This window comes from Choloepus didactylus, chromosome 16, assembly GCF_015220235.1.
Source record: "Choloepus didactylus isolate mChoDid1 chromosome 16, mChoDid1.pri, whole genome shotgun sequence".
NCBI classification, from domain to species: domain Eukaryota; kingdom Metazoa; phylum Chordata; class Mammalia; order Pilosa; family Megalonychidae; genus Choloepus; species Choloepus didactylus.
Window position 1 is genome coordinate 78,681,171 of NC_051322.1, and position 25,450 is coordinate 78,706,620.

The 25,450-nt window shown below is 36.9% G+C and overlaps 1 protein-coding gene and 1 pseudogene across 1 annotated transcript; one reads left to right on the forward strand and one right to left on the reverse strand.

The window, feature by feature from the left end:
• Positions 1-1,141: 1,141 nt before the first annotated feature.
• Positions 1,142-4,635, forward strand: LOC119511369 (annotated as a pseudogene).
• A 17,510-nt stretch (positions 4,636-22,145) lies between these two features.
• On the reverse strand, positions 22,146-22,490 carry LOC119511124 (renal cancer differentiation gene 1 protein-like). The gene has a single exon (XM_037805545.1). It carries the CDS (start codon positions 22,488-22,490, stop codon positions 22,146-22,148), a length of 345 nt encoding a protein of 114 aa, XP_037661473.1.
• Positions 22,491-25,450: the final 2,960 nt, after the last annotated feature.

The window sequence follows — 25,450 nt, forward strand, 5'->3', positions numbered from 1 at the left end:
GACAGAGACTTTACAAATAATCCTATAGACACCTACAGAAAGGAAAAGAGAATGAAAGTGATGCTAATCAAATTAACTTTGCTGGCCCCAAAACTAAAAGAAGTGAGGATCCAAATCCTCCAAACTAGAAGTGATAATAGAGATGCTAAATACACCAAAGTCTCTGAAAGGCTCATGAGAAATGCACCACAGGACTGGAACTGGGAGTTAAAGCAGTGCTGCCCCTTCCCCTCCTCTCAAGCCCCCAGAGCCTCCAGGCTGCATTCATCCAGCCAGCCTCCCTCTGAAGGTCACTGTGGCCAGTGGTTCCAACAGGACCCCCTCCACTGCTGGAGTTCCTCCACCTTCTCTTCATGGTCACAGAAATGGGCTCTTTCAGGGCCAATTCCACCTTTTAGATTGAAAGACTATAAACAAACAAAAACACCAGGAATTGGTGGGAATTTTTTTTCAAAGAAAGTTTAAATTATCTTCCACTAGCAGGAGAAACTGCTGCTACTTAAAAATTTGCTCAAATTGAAACTTGCTGAAACTACATTTCCCAAGACAATATTTTCTAATTATTATTTATATAAAAATCTAACTAAATTCTTACATCTGCATATTATAAATATTGTAATTTTTAAAAATATATACTGTTTAGAGACATTTAAACATCAGAAAGAGTACATTTTGGGGAAGTGTTGAATTCCTAATGGTCACAACTCCTCAGCAAAGTCAACATTCTTTTTTTTAAATTTGGTACGTATTATTTAAACCACTGAAAATGAATAAATATTTTGGGGGTGTAGTTAACTGTCTTCTTATAGAGAAATTTATATCATTTAATATTTATATTCTAAAATAAGAAAGGCTAAAAAATAAAACTGGCAAGTTCAGCTGTAGATGATTTTCTTTCTCAGCCATGTGCCACAGTGAGAGTTTTCTGACCAGAAAGAAAAACCCTTGGACAATTCGGGCAAAGCTTCACTTCCCACCCCTCATGAATCTCCCTCAACATCTGGCACAACTCACAGGAAAGCTGAGGGAGCAGCAGGGGTTTCCCTGCAACAGAAATATCTGGAGTATCCAGAATTAGTAGTTCTAGTCACAAATGTCCCTCCCTGTATAGGCAGTGAGCACCAACTGGGGAGTATTAGGGATGGTAGAAGCAAAGCAGGAAGTGATGCTTCTAGCAGGTGTGTTGGAGGATAAATCAAGGGACAGAAAAGTCATTATAACAAGTTAAATGATTACTTCTCAAAATGGAGCTTAGGTCTGGGCATAGCACAGTGAAGGTGAGAAAGAATGTCCCTGTCCTTGTGGAGCAGATATCTAAGTGGTGGGGGTAGTCTGCTGGTTTGAATCTATTATGTACACCAGAATTCTTTTAGTTGAACCTTGTGGACACAGACATATTGCAGGTGGGAATTTTTGATCATGTGGTTTCCAAGGAGATGCGACCCAGCCCTTTCAAGTGGGGTCTTAATCCCCTTGCTGGAGCCCTCTATGAGAGGATAAATGGCAGAGACATTTTGAAGACAACTCAGAGATACTTAAAAAGAAAACACTCCAGGAGAAGCAAAAGGATGCACAGAGAAGCTGTGAAAGAAGACCAGAAACATTGAGAAATCTACTGAAATGAGAAGGTAAACCTGGTAGAGAAGGACCAGCAGAGCCAGCCCTGTGCCTTCCCATTTGACAGAGGATCCCTGGATGCCACTGGCCTTTCCTCAGAGAAGGCATCTACCTCTCTTGTTGAATTAATTTGGACATTTTCATGGCTTTATAACTGTAAATTTACAGCCTAATAAATTCCCATTGTAAAAGCCAAACCATTTCTGGTGTATTGTATTCTGGCAGCTTAAGCAAATCAAAATAGGGAGATACTGAACAGAGATATTGAACAGTGCACAGAGGAATGTCATGCAATGAAAATATAACAGAGAAGAATGTCCAAGGAAGGGCAGGATTGATGGGTGTGGGAAATGGTGCCTCTGAGGAGATGTCAGGAATCCCCTCTGAATATGGGATATCTAAGAAGTGAACCAACCTGGGGGGAAGCACTGCAGGGTGAAGGGAAAGAACAGGTGATGGTAATGAAGTGGGTGTGAGACTAGTGTGTTTGAGGATCAGTCAGAGGCCAGAGAAACCTAAACACACTAAGTTAATGGTGGCCCCAAGAGTGGAAAGAGTATCCCATCACCAGGGTAAACAGTTTTATTTTAATTTAGGAGAACAGTGGCAGTGATGTGGGGAAAGGGAAATAGCAGGAAGAACAGGTACCCTTTAAGATGAGGACATTGCTGAACTGGGATGGAAGGGTGGGGGGAGCAGTGGAGACAAGAGGATCAGCTCCAGGTCCTGTTCTGCAGAGACCAAGAGACTCCTTCTGCCCATGTATGTTTCCTTCCTTCCCTTGATTTAGTGAGACTTTTGTTCTCCAACTTTCTGTCCTCAATTATCTGGGGGTCCTGGCCACACTTTCATATCCCTGTGTTTGAGAAGAAAGAGGTGATTGGGTTCTGTGTGCCTGGGTGGAGCCTGTGTCTCTCAGTGTTCCCCTGGGGGTTCACTGGGTGAGGCCCAGGTGGATGTATTCTTCTGTAAGAATGAATAAGTCCTGATACCATCAACAACATGGATGACTCTGGAAGACATCACATTGGGTGAAGTAAGCCATACTCAAGAGGACAAATATTGTATGACATCATTGATTTAAAACAATGAGAATAATCAAATGCATAGAGTCAGAATTTACAATATAGGTTGCCAGGATATACGATTGGGATAGTGAATGGGAAATTAAGGCTTAAAATGTATAGGGTTCATATTTGGAATGATGGAAATGTTTTGTTATTGGATGACATAGATGGCATAGAACATTGTGAATGCAGTTAACTAACAGCACTGAAAGAATCATATATCTGAATATGATTAAAAGAGGAAATACTAGATTGCATATATGGAAAAAGAATGAATTTTTTAAAAATTCATGGAACTACACTACACACACAGTGAACCCCAAGTTAAAACATGGACTTTAGTTACTAGTACAGTTATAAAAATGTGCTGTTGTCAATTGTACCAAATATTCCACAATGCAAGGTGCTGGTGTTGGGGTGGTATATGGGAATCTTGTATGTTTTTCATAATTGTTTTTAAATCTCACAACTTCTCTAATAAAGACAAAATTAAGAAAAAAGTTACATCTCCTTAAATCTGTATGTATATTTTTCTCAATAACACAGTTTCTGTGGATTCCATTTTGAAATCAGTTTTCTGTGACTTCCTTCAGTTAATAATGAATGTCCTTGACAAATTCTGTATTTAATCCTGTAAATTATTTTCAGTTCATCTATGGGCAGCATTTATGTAAAGAATTCTCTAAATCCATTCCTTGATGTGATATTTGAGAAAGAATTTCAGTGTTTATAATATAAGAATTATGTGGTTGGTTTCTCTGGAGGCTTTTTCTTTCCAGTTACATTTTTATCATGACAAAACTTAATTAAAAGTTGAAAAAATTGCCTCAAAACTCATGGTGTGTCAGTATAGCCAACAGTTAGAAAACTGATAATGTATCATCTACACCCTCATCAGAGTCCTCACATTGTCAAGGGGTTCGTGGTAGAGTCTGAAATGGTTTTTATCAGGATACTGATAATCACCCCCCATAAAAACCCTTCCAGAACTACAGGCAGAAACAAGTCATCACCAGATAGGGGCAGAAGCATCCACCTGTCCACACCCAACAGCCACTTCACTGATTTCCTTCCATGGAGGTCTGGGAGAATGGGTTGTTTTAGTCATTTCTGTGCTACTTGTGAAAACAAATATTTGAGCAGGAAGCCCCCTATCTGAAGAGCAGAGGCAGGCCAGGGGAGGGCCCAGCCAGGTTCCTGCAATTGGCAACATCTCCTGGCTCTCTGGGAGACTACAGCTGGCCAGGGGCAGCAAGACCCCTCCTCAGAAGTCTTCAGACAAACCAAAGAAGAAGAAAGAGAAGAAGGAGAAGCACAAAGAAAGGACAAGGAAGAAATGAAGGTTAAGGTCATTCTGCCAGCCAAGCAGGTGCAGGCACCCAGCAAGGTCAACAGCATGATGATGGCCAGCAAGCAGTTGAGGAAGGGAGGCAAGCAGGCATGGGCCTCCTACAATGGGAGGAGGAGGAGGAGGAAGGAAAGGTCCTGCCCATGAGCTAGGACAACAAGCACCAGCTCAGCCTGGACACTGACTGGCTGCCTGGGGAGAAGCTGGACCAGGTGGTGCACATCATCCAGCCTTGGGAGTGCTTTCTCAGGCACTCCAACCCTGGTAACATAGAGGCTGACTTTGAGACTCTGAAACCCACTTTAGAAGATCTAGAGAGATATGTCAAGTCTGGCTTACAGAAAAAACAAAGAAAACCATTCTTGACAAGAGGGAAAAGGCAGATTGACAAGTTGAAAGATGTTAGCTCAGGAAAAGAAGACAGAGTTAGAAAAGTGGCTTCAGGATGTCAGTGAGCAGCTGAGAAACAACAAGCCCACAGAGAAAGAGAAATCCAGTTCCACATCCTTGGGAAGGCTGTCTCAGCTCAGCAACATCAACAACTCTGAGTCCAGAAGCAGCAGTTCCAGTGAATCCAGCTTGCATAGCAAAGACTCAGAGTAAATTCTGGGCTTGGACAGAACAGAAGAGACAGATGTTACACAACCCAGTGTGCTGCAGTGTTCCCTTCTATGGTTAATATATGACTTTCTTCCCTGAAGACTTTGTCATTCTCCTGCATCTCATCCACTTGAATAAGCTTGTCCCCATATCTGGCTTCTGATTCTTTTTTGTGTTCTGTTGCTAAATGTTTTTCTCTGAATTATACACAGGGTGTGGGAAATTTGTTATTTTTTTACTGTTTTATGTTTCTTTGTCCAAACACAGAGTAAGCATTCCAAAACACTAAAATTACATTTCTATTATTATTAATTTTATTGAACTAAATCATAAAATTGTCATTTCATTCACTTTGTATCTTTACTAGTTATATTTATTTTATCAGTTTTGGGTCTCTCTTCCATAGCTTTCAGTTACCCTCTACACATGTTTTGAGGTTTTACTTATTTCTTTTTCCTTTTGTTCTTTTTCAATCATGTTTATGTATGATTTTTTAGAAATACCTGTTTTACTTTTATGTATATCTCAGTGTGTACCTTATCTGAAATGGCTCTCTTTTGTTCTTTTAATTGTTTTACAGCCCTGCCAATTTTCCTTTTTCTTTCCTTAAAATCTCTTACTTTTATTCTCAGAGTTTTGCTTGAGGCCTAATTTGGTAACATATTTATGATTTTTCATCAACCCATTCTTATTATTACATGAATGGATGGCACGGATTAGTGTCATCTCATAATAACATGAATAATGGACAAGAAAATCCATTTTGTGACCTTGGAGAGGAGCATCATTGAGGTCATGGGCTCCCTTGAACAACAGAAAAGCCCCTGGATTCATAGAATTTGCTGATTTTCACAGGGCATATACTTATCCCATGACCAATTTCAAGTTACCAAATGTTTAACAACTGTCTCACAAATCTCCTTAACATTTTGTAACCAGCTCTTAAAAGCCAGGACATGACAGCCCAAGCTTATCTCCAGGTGAGGAGTGGAAGGATGGTGTTGATGGAAACCAGTCACTCTCATGGACTGCCCCAGGGCAGGAATGTACTGGCAAACTGTTACCAAGCAAGGGCTCATGCATGATGTGCACAGAAGGCAATACTATGACATTGTGATTTTGTGGAAGGAAAAGGCTTTTATTGTGATTTCAACAAGCAAGGAGACAGGTGCAAAGCTCAAATCTGTCCTCTTGATCTAAGAACTAAGGGAGATTTATAGACTGGAAACAAAGGGAAATGGGTATAGTGGTGGAATTTAGGTTGGCATCTTCTGATTGGCTTTTGGTAGATATAGGCCAGGAGGAGTTAGGGAGTTTAAAAGTGCAAGTGCTAAGCCTAGGCATATAGGGCATGAACAGAAGCTCTACATAGGAAGTCATACATCACGTGACCAGAAAATGTCTTCAGTATGAGTGGGTGGAAATTTAACAGGACAGGAGTTATTATGTTACTTTCAGTTACAGTTAGTAGGGAGTGTGCAAGTGTGGTCTCAAGGAATCCCCAAGAAACTACTAGAGCTAGTAGGGGCTGGAGTAGACTCAGGTTACAGGGAACCCAGAGGGTCACCAAAGTATCCACTTACAGCAATTGCTTGGTTTTTTATTTTATATTTTATTTTATTTTAAACTTTATTTTTGAAATAATTAATGATTCACAGGAAGTTGCAAACATAGTACAGAGAGGTACCCTTTACCCACTTTCCCCAAGGTTGCATAATAAATAATTACAGTAAAATATCAAACCCAGTATAAGAATTGGTACAAAGTGTGTGTATAGTTCTATAACATTTATCACAGGTGTTGATTCCTGTGACCACAACTACAATCAAGATACAGAACTATTCCATCACCACAAAGATTGCCCTCCTGCTGCTACTTTTTATTCACACCCTCACCTTCTCCAACCCTATTAGAAACTACTAATTGGTTTTCCATCTCTATCATTCTGTCATTTCAGTAAACTTACATAAATAAAATTATTCACTCTGCACAATGTCCTTGCGATCAATCCAAGTTGCTGCATTATTAAGAGATCATTCCTTTTTGCTGCTGAGTAGTGTTTCATGGTATGGATATACCTCAATTTGTTTAACCATTCACCTATTGAGGGACATTTTCATTGTTCCCAGTTTCAGGCTATTACAAATAAAGCTGCTTTTGAACAACTATGTATGGGTTCTTGTTTTGTTTTGCTTTGTTTTTTGTGAATGTTCTAGTTCTTTGATTTTTATTGATTTCTAGTTACATTCCATTATGGTCAGAGAATATGCTTTGAATAATTTCAAATCATTTACATTTATTGACTTGTTTTGTGCCCCCAGCATATGATCTATCCTGGAGAACATTCCATAAGTGCTAGGGAAGAATGCATATCCTGGTAATTTGGGATGTAATACCCTATTTGTGTATTAAGTCTAATTCATTTATTACATTGTTCAGGTTCTCAATTTCCTTATTGGTCCTCTGGCTGGTTGCACTATCTATAGAAGAGACTGGTGTATTGAAGCCTCCCACTATATTTTGTAGAAAAATCTATTGCTCCCTTCAGTTTAGCCAATGATTGTCTCATTTATGTTTACACACCCTGATTGGGTGTGTAAACATTTATGATTGTTATTTCTTCTTCATGAATTGTGCCTTTTATTAATATAGTGTCCTTCTTTGTCTCTTATGGCACCTTTGCATTTAAAGCTTATTTTTTCTTTTATTAGTATTGCCACCCTGTTTTCCTCTGGCTGCAGCTTGAATATATTTTTTCTGTTCCTTTCACTTCAAGTGCTTTGTGTCACTGGGTCTAAGTTGAGTCTTTTATAACTATGCACAGGTTTTTGGGCAGACTTAAGTTTTAATTTATCCAGGCTAAAAAAGCCCAGGAATATAACTGCTGTGTTATATGGTAAATACTTAGTTTTAAAAGAAACTGTCAAACTGTTTTTGAGAGTGATAAATGCCATTTTACATCACTGCCAGCATTGAGAGCTCCAGTTTCTCCAAATCCTCAGGAGCATTTGGCATTGCCACCATTTTTTAACTATTCTAGTAGGTGTGAAGTGAAAATCTCATCCTGGTCTTAATTTGCATTTCTGATATCTAGAGAAGCTGAACATTTTTTTCATGTGCTTATTTTTCATTCCCATACCTTCTTCAGTCTCTTCATGTCTTTTGCCCATTTTCTAACTGGTCAGAAATGTGGTTTGGAAGTGTTACTTTCCAGTTTGTAGCCTGCAAATTCATCCTCTTAACAGGGTCTTTTGCTGAGCCAAAGTTTTAAATTTAAAGAAGTCCCATTTATGCTGAGAATTCTTCATCCTTCACCAAGACTGAGGTTCCAAAGATTTCCTCCTGTTACCTTCTCAAAGTTATAGTTGTACATTTTACATTTATATCTATGACACATTTTGAGGTTTTTTTTTTTTTGTATAAGGTACGAAATCCAAGTTGAGGCTTATGTTTTTGCCTAAGGATATCTAAATGCTCTAGCACCATTTGTTGAAAAAACTATCTTACATCTACTGAATTGATTTTAAAACTCTGTTAAAAATCATTTGGCTGTACTTATGTGGGGCTATTTCTTGGTTCTCTATTCTGTACCATGATCTGTGTCTATCCCTCCACCAGTACCACCATCTTGATTACTACAGCTATAGAGCAAGTCTTACGTTGTTCTTTTTCAAAACTTTTTAGCTGTACTAGTTCCTTTGCCTTTCTCTATAATTTTTACAAAAATCTTGTCAATATCTACAAAAAGCTTTCTGGGATTTTGATAGGAATTGCATTAAACCTATGTATAAACTTGGGAAAAATTGACACCTTTACTATGTTGAGTCTTTGATCTATAAATATAGTATGTCTCTCCATTTATGTAGATCTTCTTTGATAATCATTTTTGAGTTTTCAGTATAAAAGTCCTGTACATCTTTTGTTAGATTTACACATAAGGGTTTCATTTTCTAGTTGAATGGCTGTAAATGGTACTGTATTTTAAACTTTTGTTTCCACATTTATTGCTGATATAAAGAAATAAAATAAAATACAATAAATTTTTCCATGTTTGTCTTGTATCCTGCAACCTTGCTGAACTCACATATACATAGCATAGCATGTCATCTGCAAATAGAGGCAAACATACTTCTTTCTTCCTGATCTGTATGCCTTTGATTTCTTTTACTTAACTCATTACCTGACTAGAACTTTCAGTACTATATTGAAGTGGTGAGAGCAGACATCCTTGCCTTGTTACCAATGTGGAAGGGAAAGCATTTAGTCTTTTCACCACTAAGTATGAGATTAGTTGAAGTTTTCCTTATAAGTTGAGGATTATTCCTAGTTTGCTAGAAGTTATTATGAGTGGGTACTGAATTTCACCAAAGTTTCTCTGTGAGTTATATGATCACATGATTTTTATCCTTTAGCCTATTAATTTCATGGATTTCATTTGAGTTTTTAAATATTAAATCAGCCTTGCATCCCTGGAATTAATCCAATCTGATCATGATGTATATTTCTTTTTATATACTGGTGAATTCTATTTGCTAATATTTTGCTAATAATTTTTGTACCTATATTCAAGATAAATGTCAATATGTAGCCTTCTTTCTGCACTGACTTTGTTTTGGTATCGGGATAATAATGACCTCATAAAATGAACTGGAAAATGTTCTCTCCTCTTTTATATTCTGAAAGTGTTTGTGAAGAATTGGTGTTAATTCTCCTTTAAACAACTGGTAGAATTCTCCATTAAACCAGCAGAGCCTGGAGATTTCTTTTGGGGGAGGTTTTTAATTATGAATTTAACTTCCTTAACAGTTGTAGGGCTATTGAAATTACCTATTTCATATTGGGTAAATTGTAGCAGTTTGTGTTTTTTCAAGGAAATGGTCCATTTTATCAAGTGACAAATTAATGTGCATAGAGTATTCTTTCTATACTTTTGATGTTTGTAGGGACTATAGTGATATCCCCTGTTTCCTTCCTGGCATTGGCAATTCTGTCTTCTTTCTTCTTCAACAGTCTTACTAGAAGTTTATCAATTTATTTATCTTTTCAAAGACAGATCAGCTTTTTGTTTCATTGATTTCCTTACTGCTTTTCTGTTTTCAATTTCATTGGTTTCTACCCTTATCTTTATTACTTCCTTCCGCTTTTCTGCTTGCTATGAGTTCATTTTACTCTTCTTTTTCAGGTTTCTTAATGTGGGAGCATACATAGATAACTTATACTTCCCCCCTTTTCTAATACATGCATTTGGTGCTATAAATTTCCTTCTCAACAATGCTTTAGCTGCATCCCACAAGTTGTGATATCTTGTTTTCTCATTTATATTCAGTCCAATGTATTTTTAAAATTTCCCTTGACCCATGGATTATTTTACTTCTTTTACCCAAGAATTACTTAGACATATGTTTAGTTTCCAAGTATTTGGCTATTTTCCTGTTACCATTTTGCTAGTGATTCTAGTTTGATTCCGTTGTGGTCAGAAAACACACCCTGAATGATATCAATTCTTTTAAATTTGTTGAGGTTTATTTTATGACTGATAACATGGTCTATTTGGGTTTATGTTCCATGAGCACTTTGAAATAAAGCATATTTTGCTGTTGGTGGATAGTGTTCTATAAATATCAATTCAATTCTATTGGTTAATGTTACAGTTGAGTTCTATAACCGTAATAATTTTCTGTCTCATTGTTCTATCACTGAGAGAGAAATGTTGAAGTACCCAACCACAGCTGAGGATTTGTGTCGAGTTCTCTTTTTACTTCTATCAGTTTTTGCTTCACTTATTTTGCAAATCTATCTTTTGGTACACATACATTTAAGGTTCCTCTGTCTTGGTAGATTAAACCTTTTATCATTATATAATGTCCCTTTCTGTCCCTGGTAATTTTCTTTGCTCTGAAGTCTACTTTATCTCATATTCATGTTGCTACTCCTGTTTGTATGGCATAACTTTACCCATCCTTTTTCTTTAAACCCAGCTACATCATTGTATTTGAAATGAGTTTCATGTAGCTGGGTCATACTGTTTTTAGAAAATTTATGTGTAATATAGTTATTCATATGTTAGAGCTTAAGTCTGATATTTTATCATTTGCTTTCTCTTTATTCTGTTTCTACTTTCTATTTTGTTTTTCCCACCTTTCTAAGGGTTACCTGAAAAATTCTGAAAATCCCATTTTGATTTATTTATACTTTTTTTCAATGTATCTTTATACAGTTCTTTTAGTGGTTTCTGTACATATTACATATATATATATATATATATATATATATATATATATATATATATAATACACATACATACAAATAACTAGCCATCTAATGGTGTCAAGATTTCAACAACTCAAGTGAAGTATAGAAACTCTACCTCCCTTTACATCCCTCTACCCATGCCCCCTATTTATAAAATAACTGTCTTAAGTATTCCCTCTCCATACTCTGAGAACATCTGACAGTGAAACAAAATTTAGAAAACTCAAAACTCATTTACCCATATTTTTGTTCTATCCATCACTCTTTCTTCATTCCTGTTGCTCCAAGATTCCTTTCTTTATCTTTTCTTTTCCAGTTAGAGAAACTCCTTTACCTATTCTTTTAGAGTAGTTCTGCTGGTGACAAATTCTTAGTTTTCCTTCATCTGAGAATACCTTGATTTCCCATTTATTCCTGAAGACATTTTTGCTGTATAAAGAATAATGGATTGACAGTACTTTTTTAGAGCCCTTGAAAAAGGCTGTGCCATTTGCTCATGGCCTCCATGCTTTCATATGAGAAACTGCCTTTCATTTGAATTAGTGTTTCCTTATAGCTAATGCTTCATTTCTCTCTGGTTGCTTCCAGGAATTTCCTGTGTTTAGTTTTCATAATTTTGACTATGAAGTATCTTGGCATGGATTTCTTTCCATTTATCTGATTAAGTGTGTAACCAACTTTTTTGTTTTATGTATTTTACCAAATTTGGGAAATTTTCAGTCATTATGTCTTCAAATAGTTTTTCATCCTGACCATTTTTTTCCTCTCCTTCTGGGACTCCAATGACCCAAATGTTAGACTTTTGTTGTAATCCCACAAGTCCCTAGGGCTCTGTATTTTTTTCCTCCAGCCTATTTTCTCTGTTTTTGTATTATGCAGTTTCTATTCTTCTATTCATAGGTTTACTGATTCAGTCTTCTCTCTTCTCCATTCTGCTATAGCCTATACATTGAGTTTGTTTCAGTTACTGTATTTTTTAGATCTAAAATTTTCATTTCTTTCTTCTTTTATCTTTTATTTCTTTGCTGTGAGTTTCTATTTTTTTTTCATTTGTTTCGAGCATTCTTGTTATTGCTTGTTGAAGCATCTATTTGACAGTTGCTTTAAAATCTTTCTCAGATAATTCTAGAACCTCTTTCATCTCAGTGTTGCATCTGTTGATTGTTTTTCCTCATTCAGGTTGAGAGCTTCCTAGTTTTTAGGATGGCAAATGATTTTGATGGAGATCTGGTATTATAAGTCTGTGGATCTAACTGAAATCTTTGTGTTTTGGCAGGCATTAGGGGGTGTCACCTCATTCCTGCCAGCTGAGGGTGACATCCAGGTGCTTCACTTGGTCTCCATTAACTCCTGGAGATGGAAGGATTCCTTCTGACTGCTAGGCAGACACAGAGTTTGGGCTTCCCACTTAGGCCTCTGCTGATACCACCCCAGCTGTAAGTTCAATGTATCAATGAATCTATCTTGGTTTCTCACTTCTTGTTCTAGTTGGAGATTGTTCTGGTATTTTTCAGCTTCAGAAACCAGAGCCCCTAAACCAAAATCATGTTCTTTTGTGGTACCCTGGTGCTCTGAACTCCTGCTCCAGCTTTGCGGCCCATGACCCGCCCCAGAGCTCATCCCGGTGACTGCCAGGCCTCGATGGGTTTTGCCTGCAGATGAAGGTATTCAATTCTCCCATGAATTAGTTGAGTCATCATCATTACATTATTGGTCATTTGTTCTGTCAGAATTGGAATAAGTCATTAAAGCATAGCTTAAATAGGAGAACACCAAGAATAATTACAATAAGGATGAATAGCCCTGTCTGTAATATGTTTGTGAACCATATCAAATTAAAACTTGCTTCTGTGGCATTAATCTGATTTTTCATGTGAAATAATATTTCCATAACGTTAGCAGACCAATGAGGCATAAAAAATGCAGCATTTGGTTTTGATTATAGCACATGTGCCACACTGGGAGGAAGATGAGAGGTCTAGGGGAATTTGTTTTTGGAGGACAACTTTATGCATGAGGGTAACTTCTGTATATAGCAAGGAAAAACTGTAGAGACTATTGTTTAGGGCTTGTTGAGTAAATCCATTAAGGGTTTTGATGTGAATGAGGACATCTTCAAAGTCTATTGATAGAACAAATATGGATGCAAGATGATCATGTGAGTGGAACACTGATGGTACCCTTCTATCTTTTAACAAAAGCAAATTAGCAGAAGCAGGCAGAATGCTATGAATAGTCCCTTGGGTCCATGGAAGGCCTAATGTACATCATCCTAGGAAGCTTGGGATGACCAAAGCCATGCACTTGTTCTCCAGGTCCATTGGGTTCCATCTGAAGCTTTCCAATAAATGCCAGGATGTTTTGACAAATCAGTCCCAAATCAGTCACTTTCTTGTAATGTAATAGTTTGAAGACATTTTCAGAGATCAGCCAGACCATTTTTCTGCTAATATAAGGAATCTGCTTCTTGGAATGTTTTCATTGATCCCAACAAAGGGGTTTTGACCCAGGTGGTCATACCCAGAGGTCAATCATATTAAGCCATCCCAGAGTTGTATGTGTCCTTCCTTTTCCCTAATACTTGTTTTTTATCCCTGGGTAGTGGTTTTGCCCATTGTGTGGCCATGTTGACAGTCATTTTATAGGAAAAACTGACCATATACCCAGATGCATTAACATCAGTGGACCAATCATTTGAGTCAGCATGAGCTATGTCTATAGAGTTAATGGTCATTGTTTTTGTTCCTCTTTAAGTATCTTAGGGCTATTCAGTCTTTTCCCTGGAGGGCTGAGATCCACCAGGGTAGGCCAGAAGCACTGGAATGTGGAAGATGACCACATACTCAGCAATTATATTGATTCATATAGATGGTATAGGAGTGTGGCCACTGAAGGAAAGCATTACCATCAGGGGCTCATTGATTATGATAGGGCCAATATAATTATATATGAGGACAATGAAGAGCAAAAGGAGAGGAAACACAGTGACAGTGCTTTGCAACTTAGCTTTTAGGCCTCTGTTCCTCTTTAAAAGCAGTTTGCAATTGGACATATGTTTACATAAATATTGTAGGGTAAAAAATCATTACTTGTGGAGTTTGTCCATCCCCTGTTAGGCTGTCTCAAAGATAGGCAATCTGCTATCTATGAAATCTATTACCCATTTGGGTTCCAGTGGATGGGCCTAGGGAGATCTTCTTGATCCTGGGAAATTAATTTAACTCAAGAGTGAAGGACCTATATCTTTATTCCCTGCAGCTTACCAGAAGAGAATGTGTGATTAGTAAAACACCATAAGGCCCATTCCACTGCTGACACTGTTGGTATTTTGGACATTGTTTATTTTTTGTTTGTTTGATTTTTGCAATTTTATTCAAGTTTTAAGAAGCACCCAGTCTTCTGGATTTATGCAGTGAAGTACATCTGTGGGAAAAATAAGGTGGCTCCAAGCATATTGATTAATAGGAGATAAATTAGCACCTAAGTATTACACACATTTTATAGTATCCTATCCCTTAACAATATGACTATTTGCTAAATCACAGTAAATTTTTGTCTTAAGAAAATGTGTCCCATATAACATTTCATATGAGTTCAATTGGAGCCTACTTCTGGGAACCACTCCTACCATAAGCAGTGCAATTGGCTAGTTTCTTGGCAAAGGTAGGTTAGCTTCTTGGCAAATCTTTGCCAAGGTCCTCTTTGAGGAGTGGTTCATCTTTTCTATCTTTCCAGTAGATTGTTGCCTCCAGGAGGCATGAAAATACCAATGTAATCCTAGGTTTCAGTGACTTCTTGGGTTACTTTAGCTATGAAAACACCCACATTATCCCTCTGCAGAGAATAAGGCAGTCCAAACTAGGGAAAAATTTCTTTCTGTAAAGCTTTTGTTACTTTCAGGGCTTTCTTGGTATTGCTTGGAAAGGCTTCTTCCCATCCTGAGATGGTGTCCACCAACACAAATAAGTATTTAAAATTTCCCTGGATTTTGGACAAATATCAAGCTACATTATTAGATAATCCAAATGTAAAATTAAGAGTAGTCTCTTCCTTGAACTCTGCCATCCTTAACCCAATTTACAGGAATAATCCATTCATGACTGTATACAGGTAATTGAAAAAATCAATTTAAACTAACTGGACCTCACAGACCAACCCCTAGAGGAAGCCAATCACAAATAGAGTTGAGAGGTCAATCTGGAGGCTATTTTTATGAATTTTACAAATATTATTTTTTAGTCTCTAGTGTATTAGAATATCTAGAAAGAAATGGCTGAATCCCTTGATTAGTAATTCAGTAGATTTGATTGTTGATGATAATTGTATAACTATATGGCTTTTATTGTGTGACCATGTGATAGTGAAAACCTGGTGACTGACACTATCCTTTACCAGTTTATGGGCAGTAGAGTAATAAAATAATGATAAAAATATGTAAATAAAAGTGGTATAAGAGGTATAGGTGGCTTGGTTGTTTTTCTTTTCCTTTTTACATTTTTACATTTTTTCTTTATTTTGGAGTAACAGTAATGCTCAAAAATTGATTGTGGCAATGAATGCACAACTATATGATGATACTGTGTGCCACTGTATACTTTTGATGGATTATATGGTGTGTGAGTATATCTCACTTAAATTGCCTTTAAAAAGGAGTCTTTAGCTTGAACTCTGTTGCACTATGCTTCAATACACAGGAGAAACCCCTTCATAACTGTACACAGATAATTAAAGAAATCTATTCCAGCTGACCAGACTTCAAAGTCCAACCCCTAAACGAAGTCAGTCTCAAGATGTGCACACAGAGAAATAGTTTCATGGACCAGGGATTCTGAATCATTGGGAATGTTATAGTAATCCTCCATGAAGCTCTAGAGGCAAACACACTACCTCCAGTTATCTCCATCCAAGAGTAGAAAGTATAGCCTTTACTAGAGCCTTTTATATAGGAGATGGAAACAGAAGTATCATCTACACCAATTCTAAGTATGTTTTTCCATAATCCATGCACATTGAGTCATCTGGAAAGATATGGGACTATCTTAGAAAAAAAGAAATTAAACACCCAAAAGTTATACTAACAGTGCTGGAGGCCATTATGTTCCATTGGAAGTAGCTATTTTTCATGGTCTTAGGCATCAAATATTTATACCTTAGTAGCAAAAGGAGATAATTTCCCTGCTCAGATTGCTAAACAGGTGCTTAAGACACAAGATCCAAACAATAACATCTTAGCTCTCCTAATACCAAGCATAGATTTGGATTCATTATGCCCCAATATTCAGCAGTAGATCTAAAGAGAGCTAATGAATGAGGTTTCAATGTTGACTCCAGAGACCCAGAAGAAGAGCCATACAAAGCTATGAAGGATGGATGGATTTTTAATGAACAAAGGATTATTTTAATACCTGAATATTTTATAGAAGAAATCATTACACACAAACACCAAGAAAGTCAATATGGTTGAGATGCCATGTATCAATGGCTATGAAAATTCATAGTTGGTCAAATATGCAGAGAATAATTCAAAATGTAGTTAATAATTGCTTGTTTTGTACCAAAAATAATCCAATGATGGGACATCCCACTCCCTTTAAAGGAACTCAGATATGGGGTACAGAACCAGAGGATGATTAGCAATTAGAGGGAAGCCAACATACTCCTTTTTGTTCAAGATGGCATGCCACACAGTGGGAGGTATTCACTGTTGTAGGTTGTCCCAGAGTAAATGTTCCAGCTTCTTGTAGAGGTCACTGGTGGCAGCCATGGCATAGAGAATACTGGCCAAACCTGGGAAATTATATCTAATCATTTGGAAGAGTAGGCAAAAGTACTTCAAGTGCTATCCAAGTTTTGCATTAGTATGCCAAGGCCCATCTCTTTCCTGTCATTTACAAACAAATTGAGAGGTTTCCTGAGATCTTGGAGGTCAAGGGTTGGGGCTGTTAAGAGAGAATCTTTAATAGCATGGGACACCATTTGACCTCTAGCAGTCCAGTCTAGTGGCTCAATGCTCTTTATTTAATGGCATCATAAGAGATCTGGCTATAAGTCCAAAATCTGGCATCCAAATTCAACAAAATCAAGCCATCCCTAGAAATTCTCAGAGTTGCCTCTTAGTGGTTGGTACTACCACTCTGGCTATTGCTTCTCTTTTCTCTGGCAGTAAATTTCTTTGACCCTCTGAAAGTTCAAATCCTAAGTATTTTATGGTGGTTATGAAATTTGGGCCTTTTTCTTGGAAACTTTATTGCTTCAATCTGCCAGGAAATTCAGAGTTAAGATAGCATTTTGATCTGAAACTTCCTTGGTGTTACTGGCAATCAGGTTAACATTCATCTATGTAACAGGATTCCCTCCTGAAGTTAGAGTTCCCTCAAATCTTTAGCTAGTATTTCTACAAATATATTGGGGATACTTTTAAATCCTTGGGGAAGCACAGTCCAACAATACTGATGCTTTAGACTCATTTTGAGGTTTTCCATTTGAAAGCAAATGGTTCTTGAGAATCTGGGCTCATAATTGCAGGGTAAAAGGCATCTTTTAAATCTAGTACTGTAAACATAAATTGGAAAATGTTAGAAAAGATGCTTTGGATAAAAAGAGGTTAAGGGGAGAATAAGGAGAAGTGACAGCTTTAATCCAAATGGAAATCTGAAGACACTTCCAGGCATGGTGTCAGAAAAATCCACCCTAATGGAAAATGTTCAGATCTTCAAAAGTAGAACAAAAAGAAGTAGGAAAAAAGCCAGAGAGAAGTTTGTCTAAAACTTTCCAGAAATTGAAGCTCAGAAAAATATTCCCAGCAGAAAAGGATCAACCCTGGTACAAAATTGCATCTTTTAATTTGATTTCTTTAATTTTATTTTGCAACTATTTTCTTCCTATAGTACTAAGTTCCAAAGGAATACTCATTGCTATTTACCCATGTCAGTACCCCAAAACATGTAATAATTTTCATTGAGTAAGAGTATCAATAATAAAGTCTGTACTGCTTCCTTCAATGGGAAATGAGAGTTAAGGCTACATCATGCTTCCCTGGGTGCTTTCACCTTTTTCCTATTTGTCATACTTGTAACCAAGTCAACTTTGAAGATGGTGGGTCCAGAGCAGGTATATTGGATCAAGAGGAAATGGGAGTAAAAAACTGCAGCAGCATTTTGAGAGCAGCTGATCATTGATAATGGAAGAGTTCCTCAAATGGCAATTGTTGAATATAAATATTGTCAACAACTGTCACATTGTCTTTCCAGTAAGGATGGCCCTTTCCTGAGATAGGCACTGCTCTGAATAACAGAGTACAAAGCTGAGTCAAATATTCTGGGTCCACATGTCAACTTTGTCACTATGATGCCAAATTGGTTTCTGAATGCCACCAGACCTCAGTTTCCTCATATGCAAAGTAAGGGAAATAGGTTCAATAAGTAATTCAATGCAACACTGATTGAGGTCCTAGGATTATCATTGGCATAAAAAATATAAGGTTCCTATGATTGAAAGTTTCTTCTTCTACCTCTAGGATACTGTGACAAGCAGATGGACTTGTTTTACTACAATTTCTTTTCCAGGCTACATTCATTGTTTTCCCAATGGATGGACAACTGAAGAGGAGGTGGTCTTGGATGGGAAGAAAAACATCCTGGTCACTGCCATTCATAAAAAACAACAGGTTGAAACTGTAGGAGAGAAACATCCTCCTTTTATGGTGAAGGATTCCTGCTCCCCACCTAATCCCCAGCGATGTCTAGACAGATGGGAATCAGGCATGAAGGGTCAAAATACACAAATTCCATAAGATTTTCCTGAATTCAACATACAACAAAGTATATTCCAACTTCTGCATAACTTTCTAATGTTTCTTTAGCTTTAAATATACTTCTATATTACCCAAACCATTTTCTTTCACTGCTGCATTATCAAGGTTTTCAAATTTGATGGTGTTCTAATACATCAAGTGTAACTAATTTACCTGTAGAATGCTCAGGCTCTATAAGAAAAAAGTACATGTTATTCCAGATGAGGAGGCAAGTGGACAGACAATAAAAGATGGTGAGAAGATACAAGCAAGGATCATAAACACTGTTCTTCCAACAGATATTTATTGGTGATTATCAATTTTCCCCAGGAACCAGGAACAAGAAACCAGGTTACATGAACTCCCAGGAATTGCTCTTGGTTATTCTTAGAGGCTGCAAGACCACACAGGCATGAATGTTGGAGTCTCATTCCTTCTCTACAAATATTTGCATGGAAACACTGAACTAATGACACAGGTTATCCAACACCACCAGATTTATCTGGAAATCCTGATCACTTCCCAAATAACATACAAGAACCTAATAATTTCTGGGTTACCCTGGAGCCTTCCTATAGCCAGCTCCAGGTCTCCAAGGTCAATGTGTGTCCAGTTTGTCTTTTCATTTTCTGGCTTATGTCACCCAAATGTGGTCCTCAAGATCTATTCACATAGTTGCATGCCTCACAACTTCATTCCTTCCTGCAGTTGCTCAATATTCTGTGGTATGCATATGTCACATCTCACCATTCCATTCATCAATGTACCTTTAAGCCACCTCCATCCATTGCAAATCATGAATACTACTACCATAAACACCAGTGAGCAAATGTCCATTCGTATCCATGCTCTCAGTTCTTTCAGGTATATATCCAATAATAAGTTTGCAGGATTTTATGGCAATCCCATACTTAGCTTCTTGTGGAACCCCACACTGCCCTCCAGATGGGCTGTACCATACTACTTTCTCTCCAAAAGTGAATAGGTAGATCTTTCTCTCCTTGTTTTCTCCAGCACTTGTATCCCTCTGTTTAGTTTTTCCCCTGCAATTTTATAACTACATTCACATACTATACAATCATCCATGTACAATCAATTGTTCACAGTATTATCATATAGTTGCATATTCATCACCTCAATCAACACTTGAACACATTCGTTACTGCAAAAAAGTTAAAAAAGAATAATAAAAAGGATAAAAGAAAAATGATGAAAGAAAATACAATAAAATACAATTAAAAAGTCAGACACCACCACCACCAAGAATCCCATACCTCTCCCTTGTATCCCCCTCTGATAGACATATAGCATTAGTATATTGCCTTTGTTACAATTAATGAAAGCATATTACAATATTACTGTTAACTATAGACTCTACTTTTCCTTGATTGTATTCTTCCCCAACACCATCCCATTTTCAACACCTTGCAAAATTTACATTTATTTGTTCTCTCACATGTAAAAGCCTTTTTATATTTGTACATTTATTCACTATCATTGACCAGTCCAGATTTCACTAAGTTATACTGTCCCAGTCTTTATCTTCTATTTTTTCTTCTGGTGTCATCCATACCCTAGCCTTCCTCTTTCAACTTAACTCACAGTCATCTCTGTTCAGTGTATTTACAATATTGTGCTACCATCACACAGTATTGTGCTATCAATTTCTGGATCTATACACTCAATCCTACTGAAGATTCTATACTCTTTCAGCAACAAATGCCTGATCTCTTCCCACTTTCTATATCCTGATAAACTGTGTTCTCAACTTTAAGTCTCAAAGTTTGCTCATTAATATTAGTTCATATTAATGAGACTATGTCATATTTGTCCTTTTGGTTTTGGCTAATTTCACCCAATATAACATTATTCTTTTAAGTTGAGGTTTAATTTGCATACAGACTCACAGAAATCACTTTTTTTAGTGTATAATCTGAGATTTGACAAATGCATACAGTCATGAAACCACCCCTACAATTGAGATATGGAAAGTTTCATTATCTCCAAAATTTCCCATATTCTTCAATGTTCTTGACTGGATTTGGTATCAGAGTTATGCTGTTTCATAAAATGAGAAGGGAATATTCTCTCCTCCTGTATTTTCTGAACATGTTTGTATAATATTAGTATTATTTCTTTTTTTGTTTTGTTTTCTTTTTTGTTTGTTGTCAATGAGTTTATTTTTGCAAGTGTCAAGAACTGCTATTTTAAAGATACATAAGAAAAATATTTTTCTAATATCAAAATAAGCATCTCTTTGGTACAGAAATCATGCCTGTGTGTGAACTTTAACTTAAACTCATAGTTAAGAACTGTGGCCTAATATGCTAAACAAAACTATTCTTTGCCCATCCTTTTGTCCACTTTCATAGCCCCACTGTGGGACTTTAGAATATTGTCTGTACACATTTCCATATATACAAAGAAGATGCCCTTATCAAATTGTCACAGAAGTTATATTGCAGAGATTTAGTTGGTTTACTTGACACATATGACAAAAACCATAAAAATAATAAAGCAATATATAAGATAAAAAGAAGTAAAAAACAAGGATAGGTAACGTCAAAGAACATGAAAACAATCACACTATTGAAACTTGATGTATTAGAAACAAACTTCTTTAGAATTGTTACATAAACAATTTTCAAATCTCCAAATGCAACAGTTTAGAACCTTATCTCTAACAAGGCACTTTTAAGACAGCAATCAAATGTATAGATATGTCAAATACAGGAAACAACTGTAAAAGCAGTTAGCCATAGAAATAGTGGAAATTATGCATTTTTTCCAGACAGGCTTTCATTTTCTGAATTAAAGACTTGAAAAAAATCATAATAAGGAAAAAAGTATTCATCATATATTTTAAAAAGCAATCATTGAAGTTCAAATGCCCATAAAAAAGAAGACTTTTTTAAAAAAAGTAGAGAAATAATTAGTCTTCACGCTAAAAATAGGAGGAAAAATAGCTTTAATTATGTTGGCTAACTGTTATTCAACAAACATTTATTGAGGATTTTGTTTATTCAACTAACTCTTCCAGGTGCTGGAGATAATAGAGGTAACTAAGACACCATCATTAGGTCTAGGGAACTTAGCCCAATGGAAATGGGTCTACCACTGGCAAATTTAGTCAGATTTACCTATTTTGGTCCATAAAATGAAGCTACACTAAAACGTTCCCTCAAACTCTGCCACTTTTGGAATCTTCTTGTAAAATGAATGATCTACCTAGTTTAATACTGGTCATACTGTAGCATTATAAATATTAATTATCTAATGAAATTAACTTTCATACCAAAAACTTGCCATCAACAAAAATAATATCAGTAACCTGCTTTCACAAAAATCAAGAAAACCAAGAAAAATTTCATTCCAAGTACCCAGAAAAGCTTGAAAGAGATTATCCTATACATGTGCAAATATATATGAGGAAAATTGAATTATTACACAGCTACTTAATCATGCCAAATCAGTTGTCAGGTCTCAAAGAATCATAGCCTTCTTTCAGGAGGTCCCTCCACGTCTGAAGGAAACGTGCATTTTCTGTACATTTGAAGGCAAGCTCCTCCACTTGAGCTGATACTGCAGATGTGGCTTCAAGAAGTTTGGTTAGTGAAAATCCTGCATCTCCAATCTGCAGCTCCACTTCCTCCAGCCGGTCCACTGTTCGGCCGCTGCTCCTGCTCCGACCAGGCCAATCCAAAGTTACTGGGATGACGGGGGAGGATGCTAAGGAGGCCTCTGAAGACCTCTTCAGAGAGGGGGGAGGCAGCAGGGGCAGTGAAGAGGCACACACCTCCCCAGGCTCAGCCATGGAAAAGTCTGGGACCGAGACCCGCTGGGACACTCGTATCGAACATGCAGCAGCCGAGCCAACCAGTATCATTTCTCATTTACATATTTTATAGATTTAACCACAGAAATCATTTGGGTCTTGAATTTACCAATGAGAAGACTATTTATTACAAATTTCATTTCTTTAAGGTCAATTTAGATTATCTGGTTCCCTTTCATGTCAGTTTTTACAAATTTCTCTCTTTCAAAAGATGTGATCATTTTGTCCAAGCAGTTCCATTTATTGACATCATTTTTTCATAATATTCCTTTCATTTTCTTTTAGTGCCCATAGGTCTCTAGTGATGTTCCCTTCTTTTATTCATGATAATGTTTATTGTGTTTTCTTTCTCTTTTTCTTAATCAGTTTAGCTACTGATTTATCAATTTTATTGATATTTTCAAAGAACCAGCTTTTTGTTTTGACAATTTCTTTGTCTCTTTTCTATTTCAGTGATGCTCACTCATATTTATTATTTACCTTCCTTTACTGGTTTGGGTTTAAATTGATCTGCTTTTTCTAGTTTTTCAGGGTTGAGATTATACTTTGATATCAGCTTTACTTCTTTCCTCTAATAAACACTAAAAGCCATCAATTGAACTTCTCATTTAAAAATAATCACCATGAGGGCAAAATAATTTTTTGCCAATACAACCTAAAATTCATAAACTCAATTTCATCATGAAAAACCCCTAAAAGAAACACAATTTGAGATATATTCTTCATAAGGATGTTTCAGCAGTTCCTACTATGTCCAGGTAAAGGAAAGCAACATATATTCAGGTGAAAGAGAATAAATATACCTGTAAAAGAAATGCCATGTTTAATGTGAGACTGGTCACTATTTCTGCTTTGTGCCTTTCTACATTTCTATTGTTATTATTATTATTAACATTTTCCTTGGTCAATAGGACTTAACTGGGTAATTGTTGACATGGGGAACAGACCTCTAGATGAGATATTTGTACTACAACCAGGTTAATGTAATGATTGTGGTAATGATCCTGTGAATACATAAGAGAATGTCTCTGTTCTTAAGTGAAATACTACAAGAATTTTAAAGAAACTGACATTTTTTCAACATAAATTTAAAATTGTTAAAGAAAGCTTATGTGAGGAATATGAAACAATGTGAAATCAGTGAAAAAAGAAATTAAATAAAGAGAATTCACATGGATTGGTTTCCCTCCTCTTGTAGGCAGAGGGTCAGATCATGGTGAGATAACAATGACCAGCTTTCATGGGATATGAGAAGAATGGTCACAGTGTCACTTGGGCCTACTCCCCTCAGCTTCAGCAAATTGGGAATGGAGAGGTTGGGGAAGTCTTCCATTGCTAATAAACTTGCTTTCAGATTTGGAACAAAATATGTGGCACATTTTGTGGTTAATCTCTCCAAAGTCCAGCACCATGTAAAAGGGATCTTGTGGTGGGCATTCACATTTACATGTTTACCATTCTAACTGACTAAGCCATGGTATGTTGGCTCCCAGAACAGGGCTATCCCTCAGTTCCAGATAATTCCTGGACCAAGGAACAGAAATTATTCTGTGTACACCATCATACCTGCCCCCAGGGAGTCTCTACCCTGTCCCCAGTCATGCCCCCAAAGCACTTAACACAAAATCCAGCCTCTCCACATATCATGTGTTTTATTCACCACTGGACCACCTTGATTGTCACTTAGAATTTAGGTCCAGAATGATATTCCTGGCAAGCATAAATATAGCAAGAAATCCCACCAATAATGCCACCATGAGCCAATTCCTCATGTCAATTCTAAACAGCAGACAGGGCAGAAACTTCATAGTTGCCCAAATTACCCTGATGTAAAGTGGGTTCATTGACTGCACATGGGCATGCCTCATGATAGGCTCTGCTAAGTGGGTACACAGGATGCTAACCTGCTTGTCTTAGATCCAGTGATAATTTCTGTGCCATTGGGAAAAAAAAAGGCAAGACCATGCTTGGCCAGGGCACTTCATAAATTTCCCCCTACCCCAACCCAATCAAGATTTGCCCTTGGGCATTCCTGTATAGATTCCTCCAGGTAGAATCAAACCCTCACCATCCATCAGTGCTGCAGGTGATCTTCTAGGCTGCAGAATCATCCTTATATACCTACAAAAAAATACACAGGCCAAAACATCTCTACCATCACCTGCACACTTGGGGATCCCATTTTATTTTCAGTACACAGAACAGCCTTTAGGAAAGAGCCCTGTTGCTTAGCAACCTGATGGCTAGTGTGAGGTAAGAGTGGGACAAGGTAATTTGCATATGCACATTCTAAGCACCCACCAGAATTCTATGCCACTTTTGAACCAGGGCTGACACTGTCTCTTACACAGGTTCAAGCCTCAGTGAGATTTATTCCCTGAGGTTTCTTAAGTTGGGATTTCCTGCTGTATATTAGGCACACTGGGGTACAGGGATTCTATTTGGAGTAATAGGAAAGATTCAGAAACACTTGATCTGGTGTGAGGCTGCTTGTGCACACAAGGCTCTGGAGAGAAGCCTCTATTTGAAACTGGATATGAGGGATGTGACATCATGTAACTGGAACTAGATGAAAAGAGGGGGAAAAGGAAACCTAGCACTGTGCAGCAATAAATAATACCCCAAAGAGGATGTATGGAATATATGAAGAGTACTGTTTATAATATTATAAATCTTTCATCACATGCCTTGAATTTAACCCATTAATGCAAAGTTGTGCAATGTGGGAAGCAAAGAAGTTATTTCAAGTTACTTGCTTTCATGAAACTTTGCTTTATTATGAAGTGGTGAATTTGGATACTTGTTTTTTGTACTTTATAGATAATGTTTAAGATGAATTCAATACAATGAAAGAAACAAAAATTTAACTTCTCATTTAAAAATAATCACCATTTGGAGAACAATAATTTTCTGCCAATACGACCTAAAATTCACTAACT